This window comes from Pseudophryne corroboree, chromosome 2, assembly GCF_028390025.1.
Source record: "Pseudophryne corroboree isolate aPseCor3 chromosome 2, aPseCor3.hap2, whole genome shotgun sequence".
NCBI lineage: Eukaryota > Metazoa > Chordata > Amphibia > Anura > Myobatrachidae > Pseudophryne > Pseudophryne corroboree.
In genome coordinates this window covers 341,659,585-341,679,177 of record NC_086445.1, presented here as the reverse complement: position 1 = coordinate 341,679,177, position 19,593 = coordinate 341,659,585, and the positions used below count along the sequence as shown (strand labels likewise).

Below are 19,593 nucleotides of genomic sequence, written 5' to 3'. Positions count from 1 at the left end.
TTTTACAAGCCCCTGACGGTGTCTGAGACGCCTGGACCGATACTAATTTGTCCGCCGGCTGTCTCATGTCGTCAACCGGCTTGCAGCGTGTTGACATTATCACGTAATTCCATAAGTAAGCCATCCATTCTGGTGTCGACTCCCTAGAGAGTGACATCACCATTACAGGCAATTTTCTCCGTCTCCTCACCAACATTTTCCTCATACATGTCGACACACACGTACCGACCTACAGCACACACATACAGGGAATGCTCTGATAGAGGACAGGACCCACTAGCCCTTTGGGGAGACAGAGGGAGAGTTTGCCAGCACACACCAAAAGCGCCATAATGTATATAACAACCCTAGAAGGTGTTGTTTCTATATATGGGCTCTTAATATATAATTATATCGCCAATTTATGCCCCCCTTCTCTTTAACCCTGTTTCTGTAGTGCAGGGGAGAGTGGGAGCCTTCCTCACCAGCGGAGCTGGTCAGGAAAATGGCGCTGAGTGCTGAGGAGAATAAGCTCCGCCCCTTTCACGGCGGGCTTTTCTCCCGGTTATTAGGAAAACTGGCCTGGGTTAAATACATACATATAGCCTTAATGGCTATATGTGATGTATTTATTTGCCTCTAAGGTAATCTATATTGCTGCCCAGGGCGCCCCCAGCAGCGCCCTGCACCCTCCGTGACCGAGATCAGTGAGCCGTGTAGCAACAATGGCGCACAGCTGCAGTGCTGTGCGCTACCTTCATGAAGACTGAGGAGTCTTCTGCCGCCTGTTTCCGGACCTCCGTTCTGCCGTTCTTCAGCGTCTGTAAGGGGGATCGGCGGCGCGGCTCCGGGACGAACCCCAGGCTGACCTGTGTTCCGACTCCCTCTGGAGCTCAGTGTCCAGTAGCCTAAGACTTCAATCCTCCTGCACGCAGGTGAGTTGCAAGTCTCTCCCCTAAGTCCCTCGTTGCAGTGATCCTGTCGCCAGCAGGAATCACTGATTAGAAACCTAAAAAAAAACTTTTCTAAACAGCTCTTTAAGAGAGCCACCTAGATTGCACCCTCTCGGACGGGCACAAAAACCTAACTGAGGCTTGGAGGAGGGTCATAGGGGGAGGAGCCAGTACACACCATGTGACCTAAAAGCTTTTTTAGATGTGCCCTGTCTCCTGCGGAGCCCGCTATTCCCCATGGTCCTGACGGAGTCCCCAGCATCCACTAGGACGTTAGAGAAATATACACTAACATACAATATAATTTGGTGGAAATTGTGGTTGTTATACAGTACATTATTGTGAACCATGGAACACATTTACAATGGATTAGTACGGACACACAGAAGGGCATTAGTGCTATATCAAATGTAAGACGACATGGAGAGTCCTTCTTCTCAGAAACGTAACAAATGGCATCTCAATGCGTGTATGGCCTAGAAGCATCACAGGTTGTCTATCCATAGGAAACCTCCTACCTTCCTTCCTGTATGAGCTCCTCAGCACTTTGGATCTGCTTATTTAGCTTTTTCACTTGTTTGTAGTGTGAAAAACACTCTTTATGATCTGGATCTAGCTTTAAGCACTCCCGGATTTCACTATTAAAGGCAGAGAAAGGAAACACGTTAGTGAATGAGCCGCCTGCAACATTCATAGATGAAAAGTATGTGCAAAAAGGTTCTAGAAATGGTTATAATTAAATATGAGATATATTTCATCTTTAAGATAAAAGGGCTCAATTCAGCAAAAATCTCGCTATTGTCCCGATCATTATCGGACAATGGGGGTAATTCAGAGTTGATCGCAGCAGGAAATTTCTTAGCAGTTGAGCAAAACCATGTGCACTGCAGGTGTGGCAGATATAACATTTGCAGAGAGTTAAATGTGGATGGGTTATTTTGTTTCTGTGCAGGGTAAATACTGGCTGCTTTATTTTTACACTGCAATTCAGATTTCAGTTTGAACACACCCCACCCAAATCTAACTCTCTCTGCACATGTTATATCTGCCTCCCCTGCAGTGCACATAGTTTTGCCCAACTGCTAACAAGTTTTCTGCTGCGATCAACTTGGAATTAGGCCCAATATCGACACGATCATTTTATTCCCCACAACTATTCAGCAAGAAACTTCAAAGGAACAGCGGTTGCGGTAATACGCTGTTCCTGCAAAGTTATAGGCTTTGATTTTGGAAATCCAAAAACCACATATACTTATGTGGTTTTTATATAAATTTTATATATAAAATACATAAATATATACAGACTAATATACACATCTGAATGAATTTTGAAGCTTTTGGGAGGCTGGAGCTGGTCATACACTTGCCGCTCATTTCAAGATCCTGCAGGGATTGATAGGAAAATGTCCCTCTGTCCCTGCATTTTTCATCAGAATTATGGATATTCTTTATATAACACCCTTCTGAAAAGGCATTATATAAACTAAAAATTTATTGGAAAGTTTAACATTTTTATGCTTTCTTAATAGCATAAAACGTTAAACCACCATAGAAATCAATGGATTGATCCCTATTGTGCAATATTCAGCAAGATGGATATGCATTATCTTCTCCCATAACCCGTTACGATAAAAATGCGGAAACACTCCGTTCTGCAATTTTAACGGGATAATAAACGTCCTGAACAGATCCAAAACATTTTACATTACATAGACATAAATTACATATATATATCGTATGTCATCATGCCTGAAATGTGTTTATGTGTACTTCATGTATATAACAGTCACTGAACACACATGTCGATCCGCACCTGAGTGACATCTCGTGGTCTCCCAGCTCATAGTATATGCGGCTGACTTTGTAAAAGGCTCCTGTATTATCACTCTTTAGTTTGGAGGCTGCTTTTAGGTCACTGATGGCTTTTCCAGGCTCTCCTTGATTGATGTAGCATTCAGCCCGCAGCTCTCGAACCTCTGCGTCCCATATACATGTCTCAAAGAAAATAAATAACTTTATTCACCTACACAAGGCATGCACAATATGTGAACATATTACTGGAGGCTAGTTCAGCATCAAAGGCTCAACAACAAATGTGACTGCTTCTTAATCTGCTAGCAGTTACAGTCATTTCAGGGAATCAATAAGAAACAATGTGAGTGGGGAAAAGCAGAAAACATTAAGGCATAAACACACACAGCAATTCTAAAGACTTTCTCCCGTTCAGATCATAAAACACTTAAGGACTAGAAACTAAATAGAATAATGTTGGTCACAATTTTTATGACCAAACACACTGTATGCTTTGCTGTATTCAGGCTGAAGGATAGAAAGTGTACAGCAGAGTTAACTCCACTCTAGTGCTATGGTATAAATGGTGACATTAGCTATTTTATTTATAATAAATATCATACATACATATATTATATAGAATATGAAGATATATATCACAATATAATGCAATTCTCCTCAATTAATTATCAAGCCAAATAAAGATGAGGAGACTTTGTTATTTAAAGAGAGTGGATTTCTACAACTCAAAACTGACCAATAGGAGTGTTTGTTCCGAAAGCCAATCAGGTGTTGCGATGCCACAAAATGGATCCAATAAGATGTTAGCATGAGTAAGCTCACATTTGTTGTTACAAGAATTGATAGTAAAACAACGTATTTAGCGGTTTGATTATCACTAAGTTGGTCACTGTTTTTATGAGTCGTTTCACTTTAATTTCCTGCAGTAAGCTGTGTCATTTATTTAGGATGACAAGCAAGTAAAGAGAGTTGACTTGTCAATTAGAAAGAGATACAAAATAATTACTTTACGTGAAGAAGGTATAAGTAAAGTAGATGGCAACATAACTAAAGGAGGAACTTCTAAACTGTGGAATATGTATCAACAGACTCAGTCCATTCAAAATCAAACTGGTGAAGGTAAGAAAAGATCCACAACACCATGCTGTGATAGAACAATGAAAAAACTGTGCTTGAGAGACAGAAAAAAAATCATCTGAGGCAATTCAAAATGATTTACGTGACTGTGGTGTAAACATCAGTGCCAGGACTGTATGACGCAGACGAATATTATATTTTAAATGCCAGAATTCCAAGGAAAAAGTCACTTTTATCTCTCAAACAAAGACAGAAGACAGAAAAGTTTAGAATGGGCTAAAAAGCATATTATATTATTAATAAGAAATACAAACGAAGTGTCATCTGGAATGACAAAACCAGAATATCCATATTTGAAATATGGAATATGTCCGCAGAAGAATTGGAAAAGATTTTCTACCTGAGTGCACAACACCTACTGTGAAGCATCCAGTTAGTGTTATGCTGTCCGCCCCAGATGCCAACGCCCTCTCTCCCCGCACTAACATACGAGCGTTTTGCTACTCGCCATCTTTTGGGTCGCATCGGCTGATGTCACGCAGTCGCCGCAGCCTGCCCCGCATACTGCCTGGACACGCCTGCGTTGTCTAGACCGCGCCCCCCAAAACGCGGTGTTGATGCCCCGTTACTGTCTTGCCAGGTCTTAGACTGTGTTCTAAAAAGAATGCACACAAGTGCTGAAATCGCTCACTAGCGATTTCAGCACCATTGCGATTCATGCTGAATCGCCCCAAAGTGTGGGAGAAGCAAACACCACACAGCACCAGGCACCACATACCATAATTACACAACAAGTGTCCCAATTTTACCAGTAGCAAAACGGAATGTGTTTAATGGATTAGTGACATGGTCTAGGCACTCTGGTACATGCATGTGGAGATCAGAGGTATGTTTGATAAATTGAGGGTCCTAGTTTGCAAATTGAGAATGTCGGCAAGTACGCAATTACCTTATTGCACAAAGGCAAACCATAAAATGTGCTGCCCAAATTTGGGGAACATTTTTTTATCTTTGCATGAAAGTTATTAACGATGTACTACTGGCATCCTTATTATTTCAAGTTTTATTTGTCTTAAAAATTCTCATGTCTTACTAACAGTCATCATAATTTTTTATTTAAAAAAAAGTTACAGCCACCAAAGTGACACGTTCTGTTTTCCTCACAATTTTTGATTCTTGAGGTTTGTGTAGCACACATCACTGCTGATTCCAGAACAGAATGATAATAGGTAGACTGATAAAAGATGTGGTGTTATGTATTTACCAGGGCGAAGTCCGAAGAATGAATAAAAAAGGACAAATTACAGCCTTATGCCGCACACTAGCATTACTGCAGTTTGACTTGATTAACCCAAAAGATAATTGCAGAAAACTGAACCAACAGGAAAACATTTTATTTCAAAGAACTGGCCATCCTAAATACAAGCCAGATATTGTCCACTTACCTCCAAAACAATATTGAAGAAGCCTTCTCCACTTGTGTAATCTTTTTGTTTGTAGGCAGCCACTCCCTCCGCTCTCATGCGCTGGATCTCATCAGACTTGGCCAGTTGAGCGGTGGCTTCTTTCTCTTCTTGATCACTTGGGTTAGAGTTAAGCTATAATAATGTGACAAGATCAAATCATAATTTGAAAGAATAAAAATAAGGTCTGTACCTCCAGAGTAGGACATTCCACATTATACAAGGTTTGCTCAGGTTAGAATAGACATAAGGTTTAGTACCATATTACCCCATACCAAAAAATGAGCACAAGCAAAGAGTCACACAAATTTATTATCATCACATCTGGAGAGGCTGAATGGGGGTATAACGGGGTGTTCTAATGGGTTGAGTGCGGAATAGCAGAGGTCAGGATGCCGGCGGTGAGAATACTGACGGGGAAGGGTAAGTACACTTACCTTCCCCCAATGACCCCCTAACCCTCCCTTCCAGCAGTCTAAACCTATCCTTCCCTGGTGGTGGCTAAACCTAACTCCCCCTTCCCGCAGTCTAAACCTAACTCCCCCTTCCCGCAGTCTAAACCTAACTCCCCCTTACCACAGTCTAAACCTAACTCCCCATTCCCGCAGTCTAAACCTCACCCCTCTCTGGTGGTGGCTAAACCTAACTGCCCCTTCCCGCAGTCTAAACCTAACCATCCCTCCCCTGCACCCTAACACTCCCTGGGGGTGCTTAACCCTGCCTCCCTGCAGCCTAAACCAAACCTCCCCCTCCTCACAACGTGATTGTGATCCCAGTTGGGATGCTGGCATTCTGATTAGTGTTGAGAATATGTATTGTTTACTCTAGTATAGGGCAGGTACAAGTACACATTAATAATGACTAGCAGCAATGTAGGTGCATACCGATGCAGAGAAGCAGACATCCCAAGATGCATACAGCCCTGCATAGGCCAGTAATAGCACTTTTTCCATAAGCACATTTCTTCAGAGTAATGTATGAGCATTTTACTTCCAACACTGACACAGCTCTTAGGCATTTGCATCATTCACATAGAAACATCAAATGGTGAACTGTCAAGGTTATGCACGCAATGTGTAATAATACTATTAATGCACTTAATGAATAGTAAGCCAAATATAATATTGCATTATTTTTACATATACAGTATGCAAAATATTACAAACACTTCTGTATGTTATTATACATTATGAAATAACGTAATAAGATGTCACGTAGCTGAAATAGAAATAGTCACTTATGCAGGAGAGTTTGCTAGAATAAGTTACATTGCCATGGAAGAATATGTATCTTTTGCAAAAGGAAACATTACATGAGAAAGATAGGGTTATTTTCCCTTTAGAATACAGTATCCTAACTCCTTGGAGCAGTGGTTCCCAAACGTTTTTTTTTAATCACGAGTATCAGAATTTTTCACAGTACCCCAAGGCCATAAGTTTGTTAAGGAGAAATTCAGAAAATATTAAATTGAGTAAATAGTATTTATATGTCATCCTTAGGTTCAGTTTGTGGTGAGGGGCAGAACTCACTTCTGTTTGTCCACATATGATGGGAAGTCACAAGCACTGGTTTTGCCTAGTACATGGACCATAAATGGATTGAATTGGTCCTTGACCACTATCCCAGGGCACCCCTGCAAGTGTCCAGTCACACATATCGGAAACCACTGCCTTAGAGAGCTGTAAAACAAATATATTCTCTACCAAAAGGTTGTGTATTAATGTGCCATGACTATGTTGCTCAAATATGGTGGTTCCTTTTATTGATACCTCTCTGTTGAAGATAAGATTGTGGTGAGTAAACACATAGGGGGGTATTCAATGCTTGTCGGAAACTGCCGTCTTGTCGGAAAGACGGCAATTTCCGACTTTTTTAGGTCGGAAGGGGTTCTGACCTATTAAATTGGGCTGCTTTTCTCCGACAAGTCAGCAATTCCGACTTGTCAGAAAACACGTGCATCGGTGGATTAGCCGCGGATCCACGCGTTTTGTTGGATTCTGCGGCCAAATCTGACAGGTTTTGGCCCTGGTTCAGACAACGTCAATCCAACTTTAAAAAAAGTCGGATTGGCATTGTCGTGAACGGTCAAATCGCTCATTGAATACTGAGATGTCGGATTCTTTCCGTCTGAAAGGATCAGAAATCTATTGAACACACCCCTAAGTCTGTTAGATGAAATTATAATTGTTTGACAACATTGCTGCAAATATACCTTGAATAAGTTCTTTATTGTGAGGTAAAATTGCTGGGACTTGCTTCAGATACGCCACCCCCCCTTCCCTCCCCTCTCCCAAATGACTTATGAGGCATTTGGAGGTTTACAATTAGCTCAATTGGGCCAATAAATATATGTCATTTCTGGAGTGGGAAAAAAAAAGGTCTCTAAATTAACTTTTTTTTGTTCGTTTATTCACCTCAAATTTAATTAAATTATTTATTTCAATGGAAAATGATTTTTTTATAATGTAATTTAAAATTACAAGTGGCCTCAAATTAGCCCAAATCCCCTTTCTTTCTACTTTTGTTTTCAATAAATTAAATTGTAATTTTTCAAAATTCATAAGCTTTTTACATTATTGTACTATTTAAAAAAAATAAGATTTTACTTACCGATAAATCTATTTCTCATAGTCCGTAGTGGATGCTGGGGACTCCGTCAGGACCATGGGGAATAGCGGCTCCGCAGGAGACAGGGCACAAAAGCAAGCTTTTAGGATCACATGGTGTGTACTGGCTCCTCCCCCTATGACCCTCCTCCAAGCCTCAGTTAGGTACTGTGCCCGGACGAGCGTACACAATAAGGAAGGATCTTGAATCCCGGGTAAGACTCATACCAGCCACACCAATCACACCGTACAACTTGTGATCTGAACCCAGTTAACAGTATGATAACAAAGAAGTAGCCTCTAAAAAAAGATGGCTCACAACAATAATAACCCGATTTTTGTAACAATAACTATGTACAAGTAATGCAGACAATCCGCACTTGGGATGGGCGCCCAGCATCCACTACGGACTATGAGAAATAGATTTATCGGTAAGTAAAATCTTATTTTCTCTAACGTCCTAGTGGATGCTGGGGACTCCGTCAGGACCATGGGGATTATACCAAAGCTCCCAAACGGGCGGGAGAGTGCGGATGACTCTGCAGCACCGAATGAGAGAACTCCAGGTCCTCCTCAGCCAGGGTATCAAATTTGTAGAATTTTACAAACGTGTTCCCCCCTGACCACGTAGCTGCTCGGCAAAGTTGTAAAGCCGAGACCCCTCGGGCAGCCGCCCAAGATGAGCCCACCTTCCTTGTGGAATGGGCATTTACAGATTTTGGCTGTGGCAGGCCTGCCACAGAATGTGCAAGCTGAATTGTACTACAAATCCAACGAGCAATAGTCTGCTTAGAAGCAGGAGCACCCAGCTTTTTGGGTGCATACAATATAAACAGCAAGTCAGACTTTCTGACTCCAGCCGTCCTGGAATTATATATATATATATATATATATATATATATATATATATATTTTCAGGGCCCTGACAACGTCTAGCAACTTGGAGTCCTCCAAGTCCCTAGTAGCCGCAGGCACCACAATAGGTTGTTTCAGGTGAAACGCTGACACCACCGTAGGAAGAAACTGGGGACGAGTCCGCAGTTCTGCCCTGTCCGAATGGAAAATCAAATATGGGCTTTGGTAAGACAAAGCCGCCAATTCTAACACTCGCCTGGCCGAGGCCAGGGCCAACAGCATGGTCACTTTCCATGTGAGATATTTCAAATCCACAGATTTGAGCGGTTCAAACCAATATGATTTGAGGAATCCCAACACTACGTTGAGATCCCACGGTGCCACTGGAGGCACAAAAGGGGCTGTATATGCAATACTCCCTTGACAAATGTCTGGACTTCAGGAACTGAAGCCAATTCTTTCTGGAAGAAAATCTACAGGGCCGAAACTTGAACCTTAATGGACCCCAATTTGAGGCTCATAGACACTCCTGTTTGCAGGAAGTGCAGAAATCGACCTAGTTGAAATTTCTTCGTGGGGCCTTCCTGGCCTCACCCACGCAACATATTTTCACCACATGTGGTGATAACGTTGTGCGGTCACCTCCTTCCTGGCTTTGACCAGGGTAGGTATGACCTCTTCCGGAATGCCTTTTCCCTTAGGATCCGGCGTTCAACCGCCATGCCGTCAAACGCAGCCGCGGTAAGTCTTGGAACAGACATGGTACTTGCTGAAGCAAGTCCCTTCTTAGCTCCCGAGGCCATTAGTCCTCTGTGAGCAAGTCTTGAAATTCCGGGTACCAAGTCCCTCTTGGCCAATCCGGAGCCACGAGTATAGTTCTTACTCCTCTACGTCTTATAATTCTCAATACCTTGGTTATGAGAAGCAGAGGAGGGAACACATACACCGACTGTTACACCCGCGGTGTTACCAGGACATCCACAGCTATTGCCTGAAGGTCTCGTGACCTGGCGCAATACCTGTCCAGTTTTTTGTTCGGGCGGGATGCCATCATGTCCACCTTTGGTCTTTCCCAACGGTTCACAATCATGCGGAAAACTTCCCGATGAAGTTCCCACTCTCCCGGGTGGAGGTCGTGCCTGCTGAGGAAGTCTGCTTCCCAGTCGTCCACTCCCGGAATGAACACTGCTGACAGTGCTATCACATGATTTTCCGCCTAGCGAAAAATCCTTGCAGTTTTGCCACTGCCCTCCTGCTTCTTGTGCCGCCCTTTCTGTTTACGTGGGCGACTGCCGTGATGTTATCCCACTGGATCAATACCGGCTGACCTTGAAGCAGAGGTCTTGCTAAGTTTAGAGCATTATAAATTTGCTCTTAGCTCCAGTATATTTATGTGGAGAGAATTCTCCAGACTTGATCACACTCCCTGGAAATTTTTTCCCTGTGTGACTGCTCTCCAGCCTCTCAGGCTGGCCTCCGTGGTCACCAGCACCCAATCCTGAATGCCGAATCTGCGGCCCTCTAGAAGATGAGCACTCTGTAATCACCACAGGAGAGACACCCTTGTCCTTGGATATAGGGTTATCCGCTGATGCATCTGAAGATGCGATCCGGACCATTTGTCCAGCAGATCCCACTGAAGAGTTCTTGCGTGAAATCTGCCGAATGGAATCGCTTCGTAATAAGCCACCATTTTTACCAGGACTCTTGTGCAATGATGCACTGACACTTTTCCTGGTTTTAGGAGGATCCCGATTAGCTCGGATAACTCCCTGGCTTTCTCCTCTGGGAGAAACACCTTTTTCTGGACTGTGTCCAGAATCATCCCTAGGACCAGCAGACGTGTCGTCGGAACAACTGCGGTTTTGGAATATTTAGAATCCACCCGTGTTGTCGTAGAACTACTTGAGATAGTGCTACTCCGACCTCCAACTGTTCTCTGGACCTTGTTCTTATCAGGAAGTCGTCCATTTTCTTTGAAGACGAATCCTCATTTCGGTCATTACCTTGGTAAGGACCCGGGGTGCCTTGGACAATCCAACGGCATCGTCTGAAACTGATAGTGACAGTTCAGTACCACGAACCTGAGGTACCCTCGGTGAGAAAGGCAAATTTTTGGGACATGGAGGTAAGCATCCCTGATGTCCCGGGACACCATATAGTCCCCTTCTTCCCGGTTCGCTATCACTGCTCTGAGTGACTCCATCTGGATTTGAACTTTTGTAAGTGTTCAAATATTTCAGATTTAGAATAGGTCTCACCTAGCCTTCTGGCTTCAGTACCACCATATAGTGTGGAATAATACCCCTTTCCTTGTTGTAGGAGGGGTACTTTGATTATCACCTGCTGGGAATACAGCTTGTGAATTGTTTTCAATACTGCCTCCCTGTCGGAGGGAGACATTGGTACAGCAGACTACAGGAACCTGCGAGGGGGAAACGTCTCGACATTCCAATCTGTACCCCTTGGATACTACTTGTAGGATCCAGGGGTCCTGTACGGTCCCAGCGTCATGCTGAGAACTTGGTAGAAGCGTTGGAGGGCGTCTGTTCCTGGGAATGGGCTGCCTGCTGCAGTCTTCTTCCCTTTCCTCTATCCCTGGGCAGATATGACTCTTATAGGGACGAAAGGACTGAGGCTGAAAAGACGGTGTCTTTTTCTGCAGAGATGTGACTTAGGGTAAAAAACGGTGGATTTTCCAGCAGTTGCCGTGACCACCAGGTCCCATGGACCGACCCCAAATAACTCCTCCCCTTTATACGGCAATACATCTTTGTGCCGTTTGGAATCTGCATCACCTGACCACTGTCGTGTCCATAAACATCTTCTTGCAGATATGGACATCGCATTTACTCTTGATGCCAGAGTGCAAATATCCCTCTGCGCATCTCGCATATATAGAAATGCATCCTTTAAATGCTCTATAGTCAATAAAATACTGTCCCTGTCAAGGGTATCAATATTTTTAGTCAGGGAATCCGACCAAGCCACCTCAGCTCTGCACATCCAGGCTGAGGCGATCGCTGGTCGCAGTATAACACCAGCATGTGTGTGTATACTTTTTAGGATATTTTCCAGCCTCCTATCAGCTGGCTCCTTAAGTACGGCCCTATCTGTAGATGGTACCGCCACTTGTTCTGATAAGCATGTGAGCGCCTTATCCACCCTAAGGGGTGTTTCCCAACGCGCCCTAACTTCTGGCGGGAAAGGGTATACCGCCAATAATTTTTTATCGGGGGAAACCCACGCATCATCACACACTTCATTTAATTTATCTGATTCAGGAAAAACTACAGGTAGTTTTTTCACATCCCACATAATACCCTTTTTTGTGGTACTTGTAGTATCAGAAATATGTAACACCTCCTTCATTGCCCTTAACGTGTGGCCCTAATGGAAAATACGTTTGTTTCTTCACCGTCGACACTGAAATCAGTGTCCGTGTCTGGGTCTGTGTCGACCGACTGAGGTAAATGGGCGTTTTACAGCCCCTGACAGTGTTTGAGACGCCTGGGCAGGTACTAATTTGTTCGCCGGCCGTCTCATGTCGTCAACCGGCTTGCAGCGTGTTGACATTATCACGTAATTCCATAAATAAGCCATCCATTCCGGTGTCGACTCCCTAGAGAGTGACATCACCATTACAGGCAATTTGCTCCGCCTCCTCACCAACATTTTCCTCATACATGTCGACACACACGTACCGACATACAGCACACACATAGGGAATGCTCTGATAGAGGACAGGACCCACTAGCCCTTTGGGGAGACAGAGGGAGAGTTTGCCAGCACACACCAAAACGCTATAATTATATAGGGACAACCTTTATATAAGTGTTCCTCCCTTATAGCATTTAATATATATTCATATCGCCAAATCAGTGCCCCCCCTCTCTGTTTTAACCCTGTTTCTGTAGTGCAGTGCAGGGGAGAGCATGGGAGCCTTCCCACCAGCATTTCTGTGAGGGAAAATGGCGCTGTGTGCTGAGGAGAATAGGCCCCGCCCCCTTTTCGGCGGGCTTCTTCTCCGGAGTTTGTGATATCTGGCAGGGGTTAAATACATCCATATAGCCTCAAGGGCTATATGTGATGTATTTTTCGCCATACAGGTATTATACATTGCTGCCCAGGGCGCCCCCCCCCCCGCGCCCTGCACCCTCCGTGACCGCTGTGTGAAGTGTGCTGACAACAATGGCGCACAGCTGCAGTGCTGTGCGCTACCTGATGAAGACTGAAAGTCTTCTGCCGCCTGGTTCCGGACCTCTTCAATCTTCAGCATCTGCAAGGGGGGTCGGCGGCGCGGCTCCGGGACGAACCCCAGGGCGAGACCTGTGTTCCGACTCCCTCTGGAGCTAATGGTGTCCAGTAGCCTAAGAAGCCAATCCATCCTGCACGCAGGTGAGTTCACTTCTCTCCCCTAAGTCCCTCGATGCAGTGAGCCTGTTGCCAGCAGGACTCACTGAAAATAAAGAACCTAAAAACTTTTTCTAAGCAACTCTTTAAGAGAGCCACCTAGATTGCACCCTGCTCGGACGGGCACAAAAACCTAACTGAGGCTTGGAGGAGGGTCATAGGGGGAGGAGCCAGTACACACCATGTGATCCTAAAAGCTTACTTTTTGTGCCCTGTCTCCTGCGGAGCCGCTAATCCCCATGGTCCTGACGGAGTCCCCAGCATCCACTAGGACGTTAGAGAAAATAAAAAGCACAAATCTGACATTTTAAAAAGGTTCAGTACTTTCCTTATGGCCACTGCCAGCCTTCTATAGGATTATGTTGTCACTTTGGAGTCTAGGAAGGTCTCTCTTGTTCATGCTATTTTCCCAGTTCTCTTTTTGGACAAAATTCGCAAGAGTAGTATGAATTGTCATTTCTAGCTGAATTGTGCACATCTCAGGTGTGCGAGTTTAACGCCTTGTGCAAACTCACCGCTAATGAATTCCCCTAAGTCCTCGGTCATATCTGCACTGGCCTCGGCTGTGTGACAACACTGCTCATCCTGTATAACCTGAGGGCCTTCAGACACAGCAGCAGCTTACAGACGCCGGCATGAGAGGTACCCAACAGATCACCTGAATATCTATGCCCACGGATCAGCAGAATGGGGAATTGGCGCCATAGATGTATGCTCCGCAGAGGTTTTCTTAAATTCCTTGGAAGCCTAGATTGTTAAAGCGTATTAGAATATAGTCGTATCTTATTAAGACTGTAGTTCCCAAATCTATGTCCACTACAGGTATAATTATAGTCACAGTGAAGAGAAGATTGATGGATTAACCACCAGTAGAGGATGTAAAGATATAATATTCAATCTTACATATATGGGTTATTTACTAAAATCCTTAAAAGTTCATATATAATATATATAACAACAGTAGCATAACATAGGTGTTATTACTCTGGACAATGTGCTAATTGCTCTTAATACTTAATCCACTTACTAGAGACGATTCCTTGAAGTCCACTTGTAGAACAATTTTTTTCCAACTGTAATACGAATACAGGCAAAGCAAAATGGTGTATAAAGGTGCAGGGGTGAAAGCCGATTGCTTGGAATCCAAACACTATGCTCAACCCTGATCAACTGAAAATTCACTTTGCAGACCTGATGCAGATTGATAACAGAGCCAGAGAAGAAGGGGAGGGAGCGCCGATGAGGTTTAATTGACAGCGCTGTAACCACCCACAATTGTCACACACTGCTCTGGTGGGTACACTAGATAAGTATCAGTGCCGATGGGGAGGGAGAGCGCTGCTGATGACAGTCTGACAGAGCTGTACTCTAACCGCCTGTGTCCACAACACAGTACTCATATACTGTACATTTTATTTACCACCTGATCAGCAGTAAATGGTCCCTGAAAAGTACATTCAAGTGTTGACAACTATGAGCAAATTAATAAAACACAAAATAAGCACATAGTATGTCTTGTTACAGAATTAAATTAAATTAATGTTCCAGCTGTAAAAATAACTGGAATCAAAGTGATATTGTGCTTGTCACTGTTTTACATGTGTAACAGTTCTCATAGGCTCCTATTTCTATGTAATGCCGCACACTTCACATGAATTATTAAAACAAAAAACAGTGGATGTGCTTATTTTACTAAGTAGATTATATTTTATGGCAGGGTTTCATTAGCAGATATCAATAGTTAGCGTGGTTTTACTAGGCCGCCTAACATGCAAGTGCTAAAATATACATGAAATGTAAGATAAAACACCAGTTTTTGTCATTCACTTTCCCAATTATTCTAAAATGTATAAAAAATACATGCAAAAAGCTCTCAGTGGATAGATATACTGTACTTAATATCATTATCTGCATTCTTTTTAGGCAGAGAAGCCAAGATAAGCCTGTGTGGGAGGATAAACAAACACCCCTTACAGATATAATTTAAAGCAGCCTATTGCTATCATTTTCACTGAAGCATTCATATTGTATGCACATTGTTCACTTAAAGGGGGATGTATCCTATTAGCAGTAGTAATTTACCATTGCTCATAGGTTTGCTGGGGGGCTATCCAATTAGCCCTAATAACTGGCATAGATCACAGATTATGCTTCGTGGTGCATAATCTCAGCCGCAATAACACATGGGTCCAGGAACTTATCCTGGATCCAATGTGTTATCGCATGATAGTTTTTCCCTTTTCGGATGTTAAAAACAGTCTATAATTGGATAACTTGATCATTTTTTGGTTTTTATCGGCCGAAAAATAATCGCAGCTAATTGGATAACCCCCAAAGAAAAACTTTAAGACCTCCACTGAGTTATTATGCCATCAGGAATCCTCCCCCAGGAGAAGTCCTGTCCTATCATAATTAGATCCAAGCGTTTGGTTGCGGCTCTCCCAAAGCTTAGCAGGGATAGTTTATGCAGATTCATATAGCTCTATTTCTTTGTTATCTATTGTGTCAAATAGTTTAGCTATACATTTGAATAAGGCCATTTTGAAAATTAGCCATCACGATCAAACTGGTGTTCTACCAGGGAAATCTATTTATCTCAGATGTTTATATTCCTATCTTCAGCCGTGTCATGAGTACCAAGATAATGCCTTGGTGGTCTCTCTGGATGCAACCAAGGCATTTGATTTGATAGAATGGCCATTTCTTGCCGCATTGCTGGGTCCTGGAGATCTCCTGACCAGCCAGACGGCTCCAGTCTCTGGTTGCACTTTACACACTGTCTCTGCTGTTCCCCTGTGACTGTGCTCAGAAGTTCTTTCTAGAGATGTGCACCGGAAATTTTTCGGGTTTTGTGTTTTGGTTTTGGATTCGGTTCCGCGGCCGTGTTTTGGATTCGGACGCGTTTTGGCAAAACCTCCCTGAAATTTTTTTGTCGGATTTGGGTGCGTTTTGGATTTGGGTGTTGTTTTTCAAAAACCCCTCAAAAACAGCTTAAATCATAGAATTTGGGGGTAATTTTGATCCTATCGTATTATTAACCTCAATAACCATAATTTCCACTCATTTCCAGTCTATTCTGAACACCTCACAATATTATTTTTAGTCCTAAAATTTGCACCGAGGTCGCTGGATGACTAAGCTCAGCGACACAAGTGGCCGACACAAACACCTGGCCCATCTAGGAGTGGCACTGCAGTGTCAGACAGGATGGAACTTAAAAGAATTGGCCCCAAACAGCACATGGTGCAAAGAAAAGAGAAAAAGAGGTGCACTGTGGTCGCTGGATGGCTAAGCTAAGCGACACAAACACCTCAATATCACAGGAATTATTTGTTCTAATCAATGGTATTATTGGCCCAAATCACTGGAAGAAAATGACAAAATCACAGGAATTATTCGTTCTAATCAATGGTATTATTGGTTCAAATCACTGGAAGAAAATGATAAAATCACTGGAATTAAATGGCAGTAATGTCGGGAATTATATCAAATGGCAGTACCACTGGACATATACGGAAGTGTCAGCAGACAGGATGGCACCTAAAAAATAGTCCCCAAACAGCACATGATGCAAAGAAAAGAGAAAAAGAGGTGCACTGTGGTCGCTGGATGGCGATGCTAAGCGACACAAACACCTCAATATCACAGGAATTATTTGTTCTAATCAATGGTATTATAATTATTATTGGTCCAAATCACTGGAAGAAAATGACAAAATCACAGGAATTATTCGTTCTAATCAATGGTATTATTGGTCCAAATCACTGGAAGAAAATGACAAAATCACTGGAAGAAAATGACAAAATCACAGGAATTATTTGGCAAGATCACTGTAATTAATAATTATAAATCACTGATATTAATTGGTAAAATCTCGCTATCGCCTGCCTAGTGAAGTGGAATCTAGATGGGATTTTGTACCAGGGACACAATAACTTCATCAATTGTCTAAATCCCAATGCACTAATGGCGGTAAACGGGCGCACGTCTAACAGCGCACTGATTTTACTGAGCACTGATTTTACGGTGCACTGATGATACTACGGAGAACGGACACTGAGCAGCGAGAACAGCACTGGACTATTGTACTGTAGTTTACTGGTCACCACAATGCAGCACTGACACTGAGCACAGATATTAAGCACTGATCAGGATACTAGAAATGACACGGTGCAGCAAGATAACGCTATGGCTTACTGTACTGTACTGTACTGTACTACTATATACTGGTGGTCACCAAAATGCTGCACTGTAGTACTATATATACTGCTCACAAAAATGTAGCACAGATATGGAATGGATACTTGCAGTTACACAGAGCTGCAAGATACAGCAATGGCCTACTGTACTGTCCAACTATATACTGTTGGTCACCAAAATGCAGCACACTGAGCACAGATATTTGCAGCACACTGAGCACAGATATGGAGCTTTTCAGGCAGAGAACGTAGCCACGTCCTCTCCGTTCAATCTCCAATGCACGAGTGAAAATGGCGGCGACGTGCGGCTCTTTATATAGAATACGAATCTCGCGAGAATCAGACAGCGGGATGATAACGTTCGGCCTCGTTCGGGTTAACCGAGCAAGGCGAGAAGATACGAGGCTGCCTCAGAGCCGTGTAAAATAGGTGAAGTTCGGGGGGGTTCGGATCTCAACGAACCAAACCCGCTCATCTCTAGTTACTTCTCTGTTGGGGTCTGTGTTTCTAGGAGGCCCTGGTGATTGCTGCTCTGCTTCCATGCTCCTGAGGCTCTAGATTCCTGGAGATTAGCTGTATCTACTAGTGGCAAGCTTCCATTGCTCCCTTACCTGCTTTGCAGATCTGATTACTTTGGTCTCTGGTTCAATGTTTCCCTGTGAAGCCCTGTTTCTGATATTTGCTGTAACCTGGTTGTCTTTTGCTGGAATTGTTGGAACTGTTACCTTCACTCTCTCTCCTGTCCTACTGTCTCTGTTCCTTCATTCTCCAATTCAGTGTGACCCTGCGCAACTCCAGATTCTATTGTCCTGTTTTGAACGGTCTGAAATTCTGCTGTGGCTCAAGATCTGGTGGTCATTACAGAACATCTTCTTCAAGCCATTAATGATTCGGGAAAAAGAATAACGGCTTGGGTGGCAAAGATATCTGTGGTTTTATCCCTGATCTCCTTGGAGTCACAGTTGGCAATGTCTCGGCCCAAGCTTAAAGATGTTATGGGCTGCCTTCGCTGTGATATCCGTCTGGATGGATTACTTGACAGAGCGGTGGTTCATGATTCTAAACAGTTCCTGATATCCCGGTTGGCAACTGCATGATGACCCTTCTTGACTTGACTTCATCCTTTGTTTCTTTAGTTTTAGGTTTTTACTCTGTTTTATTAATACTTTGATATGTATACATACTATTCAGTTGTAACTGCAGGCCTCAGTACAAGCTGGCCCTCCCTGAGTGACTTCACTGCACTTGTGTTATCCTCGATATTGGAGTATAGCTGCCTGGCTTCTTAAAGCACTGTTTTTTGTCATTCCCTTTTCTTCAATTGTTTTATTTCATTTTCTCAAGGGTTTGGTCAATAACATTATACTTTCATGTTTGTTTTTGTCTGATCATTTTTTTCTACTCACTTAGGCTGTTTTTGCTATCTTTTGGAGTGTCTTTGCTGGCTCTTTTATCGTGGGCTGGAAATACCAAGTCCATAGAATACATGGGTGCAGTGACCCTAATTTTCTATGCTGGAGGAGGGGTTAGGTGGTGTAGTAGTAGTAGTAGTAGTTGGGGGAGGGGGGTGTTTGGGATCCAGGTATACCATAAGCTGGGGGGTATCCGTTCACATGGTCGACCATGTTATGGTCGACAGTCATTAGGTCGTCATTAGGTCGACATTGACATGGTCGACATGGACACATGGTCGACACATGAAAAGGTCGACACATGAAAAGGTCGACATGAGTTTTTTTACTTTTTTTTCTTTTGGGGAACTTTTCCATACTTTACGATCCAAGTGTACTACGATTGGAACGGTAATCTGTGCCGAGCGAAGCGAAGGCACCATGCCCAAAGCATGGCGAGCGAAGCGAGCCATGCGAGGGGACGCGGTGCACTAATTGGGGTTCCCAGTCACTTTACGCAAAAAACGACACCAAAAAAAGTCAAAAAACTCATGTCGACCTTTTCATGTGTCGACCATGTGTCCATGTCGACCATGTCAATGTCGACCAATAGTGGTCGACCTAATGACTGTCGACCATAACATGGTCGACCATTCATACCGGAACCAAGCTGGGGGGGTATGGTTATGCAGGGGGGGGCAAATGGGAGTTGGTTGATAACTACTATATTTTGTTGTTCAGATATAATAGCCAGTGTGCAGTTTCTTAGTTTATCTCTATTGATCTGATAAGTGTTTGTTAGCTGCCATGCCTTATTTTTGTCAGGTCTGCCATGTTTCTTCCTC

At 43.4% G+C, this 19,593-nt stretch overlaps 1 protein-coding gene across 3 annotated transcripts in view; it reads right to left on the bottom strand.

Moving 5' to 3' along the window:
- DNAJC3 (DnaJ heat shock protein family (Hsp40) member C3) overlaps positions 1 to 19,593 on the bottom strand; it is a 315,586-nt gene that overhangs the window by 114,637 nt on the left and 181,356 nt on the right. For all 3 annotated transcript variants that reach the window (XM_063953028.1, XM_063953030.1, XM_063953027.1), the window contains 3 exons: positions 5,267 to 5,419; positions 2,746 to 2,927; positions 1,451 to 1,570 (listed from right to left, as the gene is read on the bottom strand). In XM_063953028.1, coding sequence (XP_063809098.1) covers positions 1,451 to 1,570; positions 2,746 to 2,927; positions 5,267 to 5,419 — 455 coding nt within the window. The remainder of the gene's footprint in view (positions 1 to 1,450; positions 1,571 to 2,745; positions 2,928 to 5,266; positions 5,420 to 19,593) is intronic.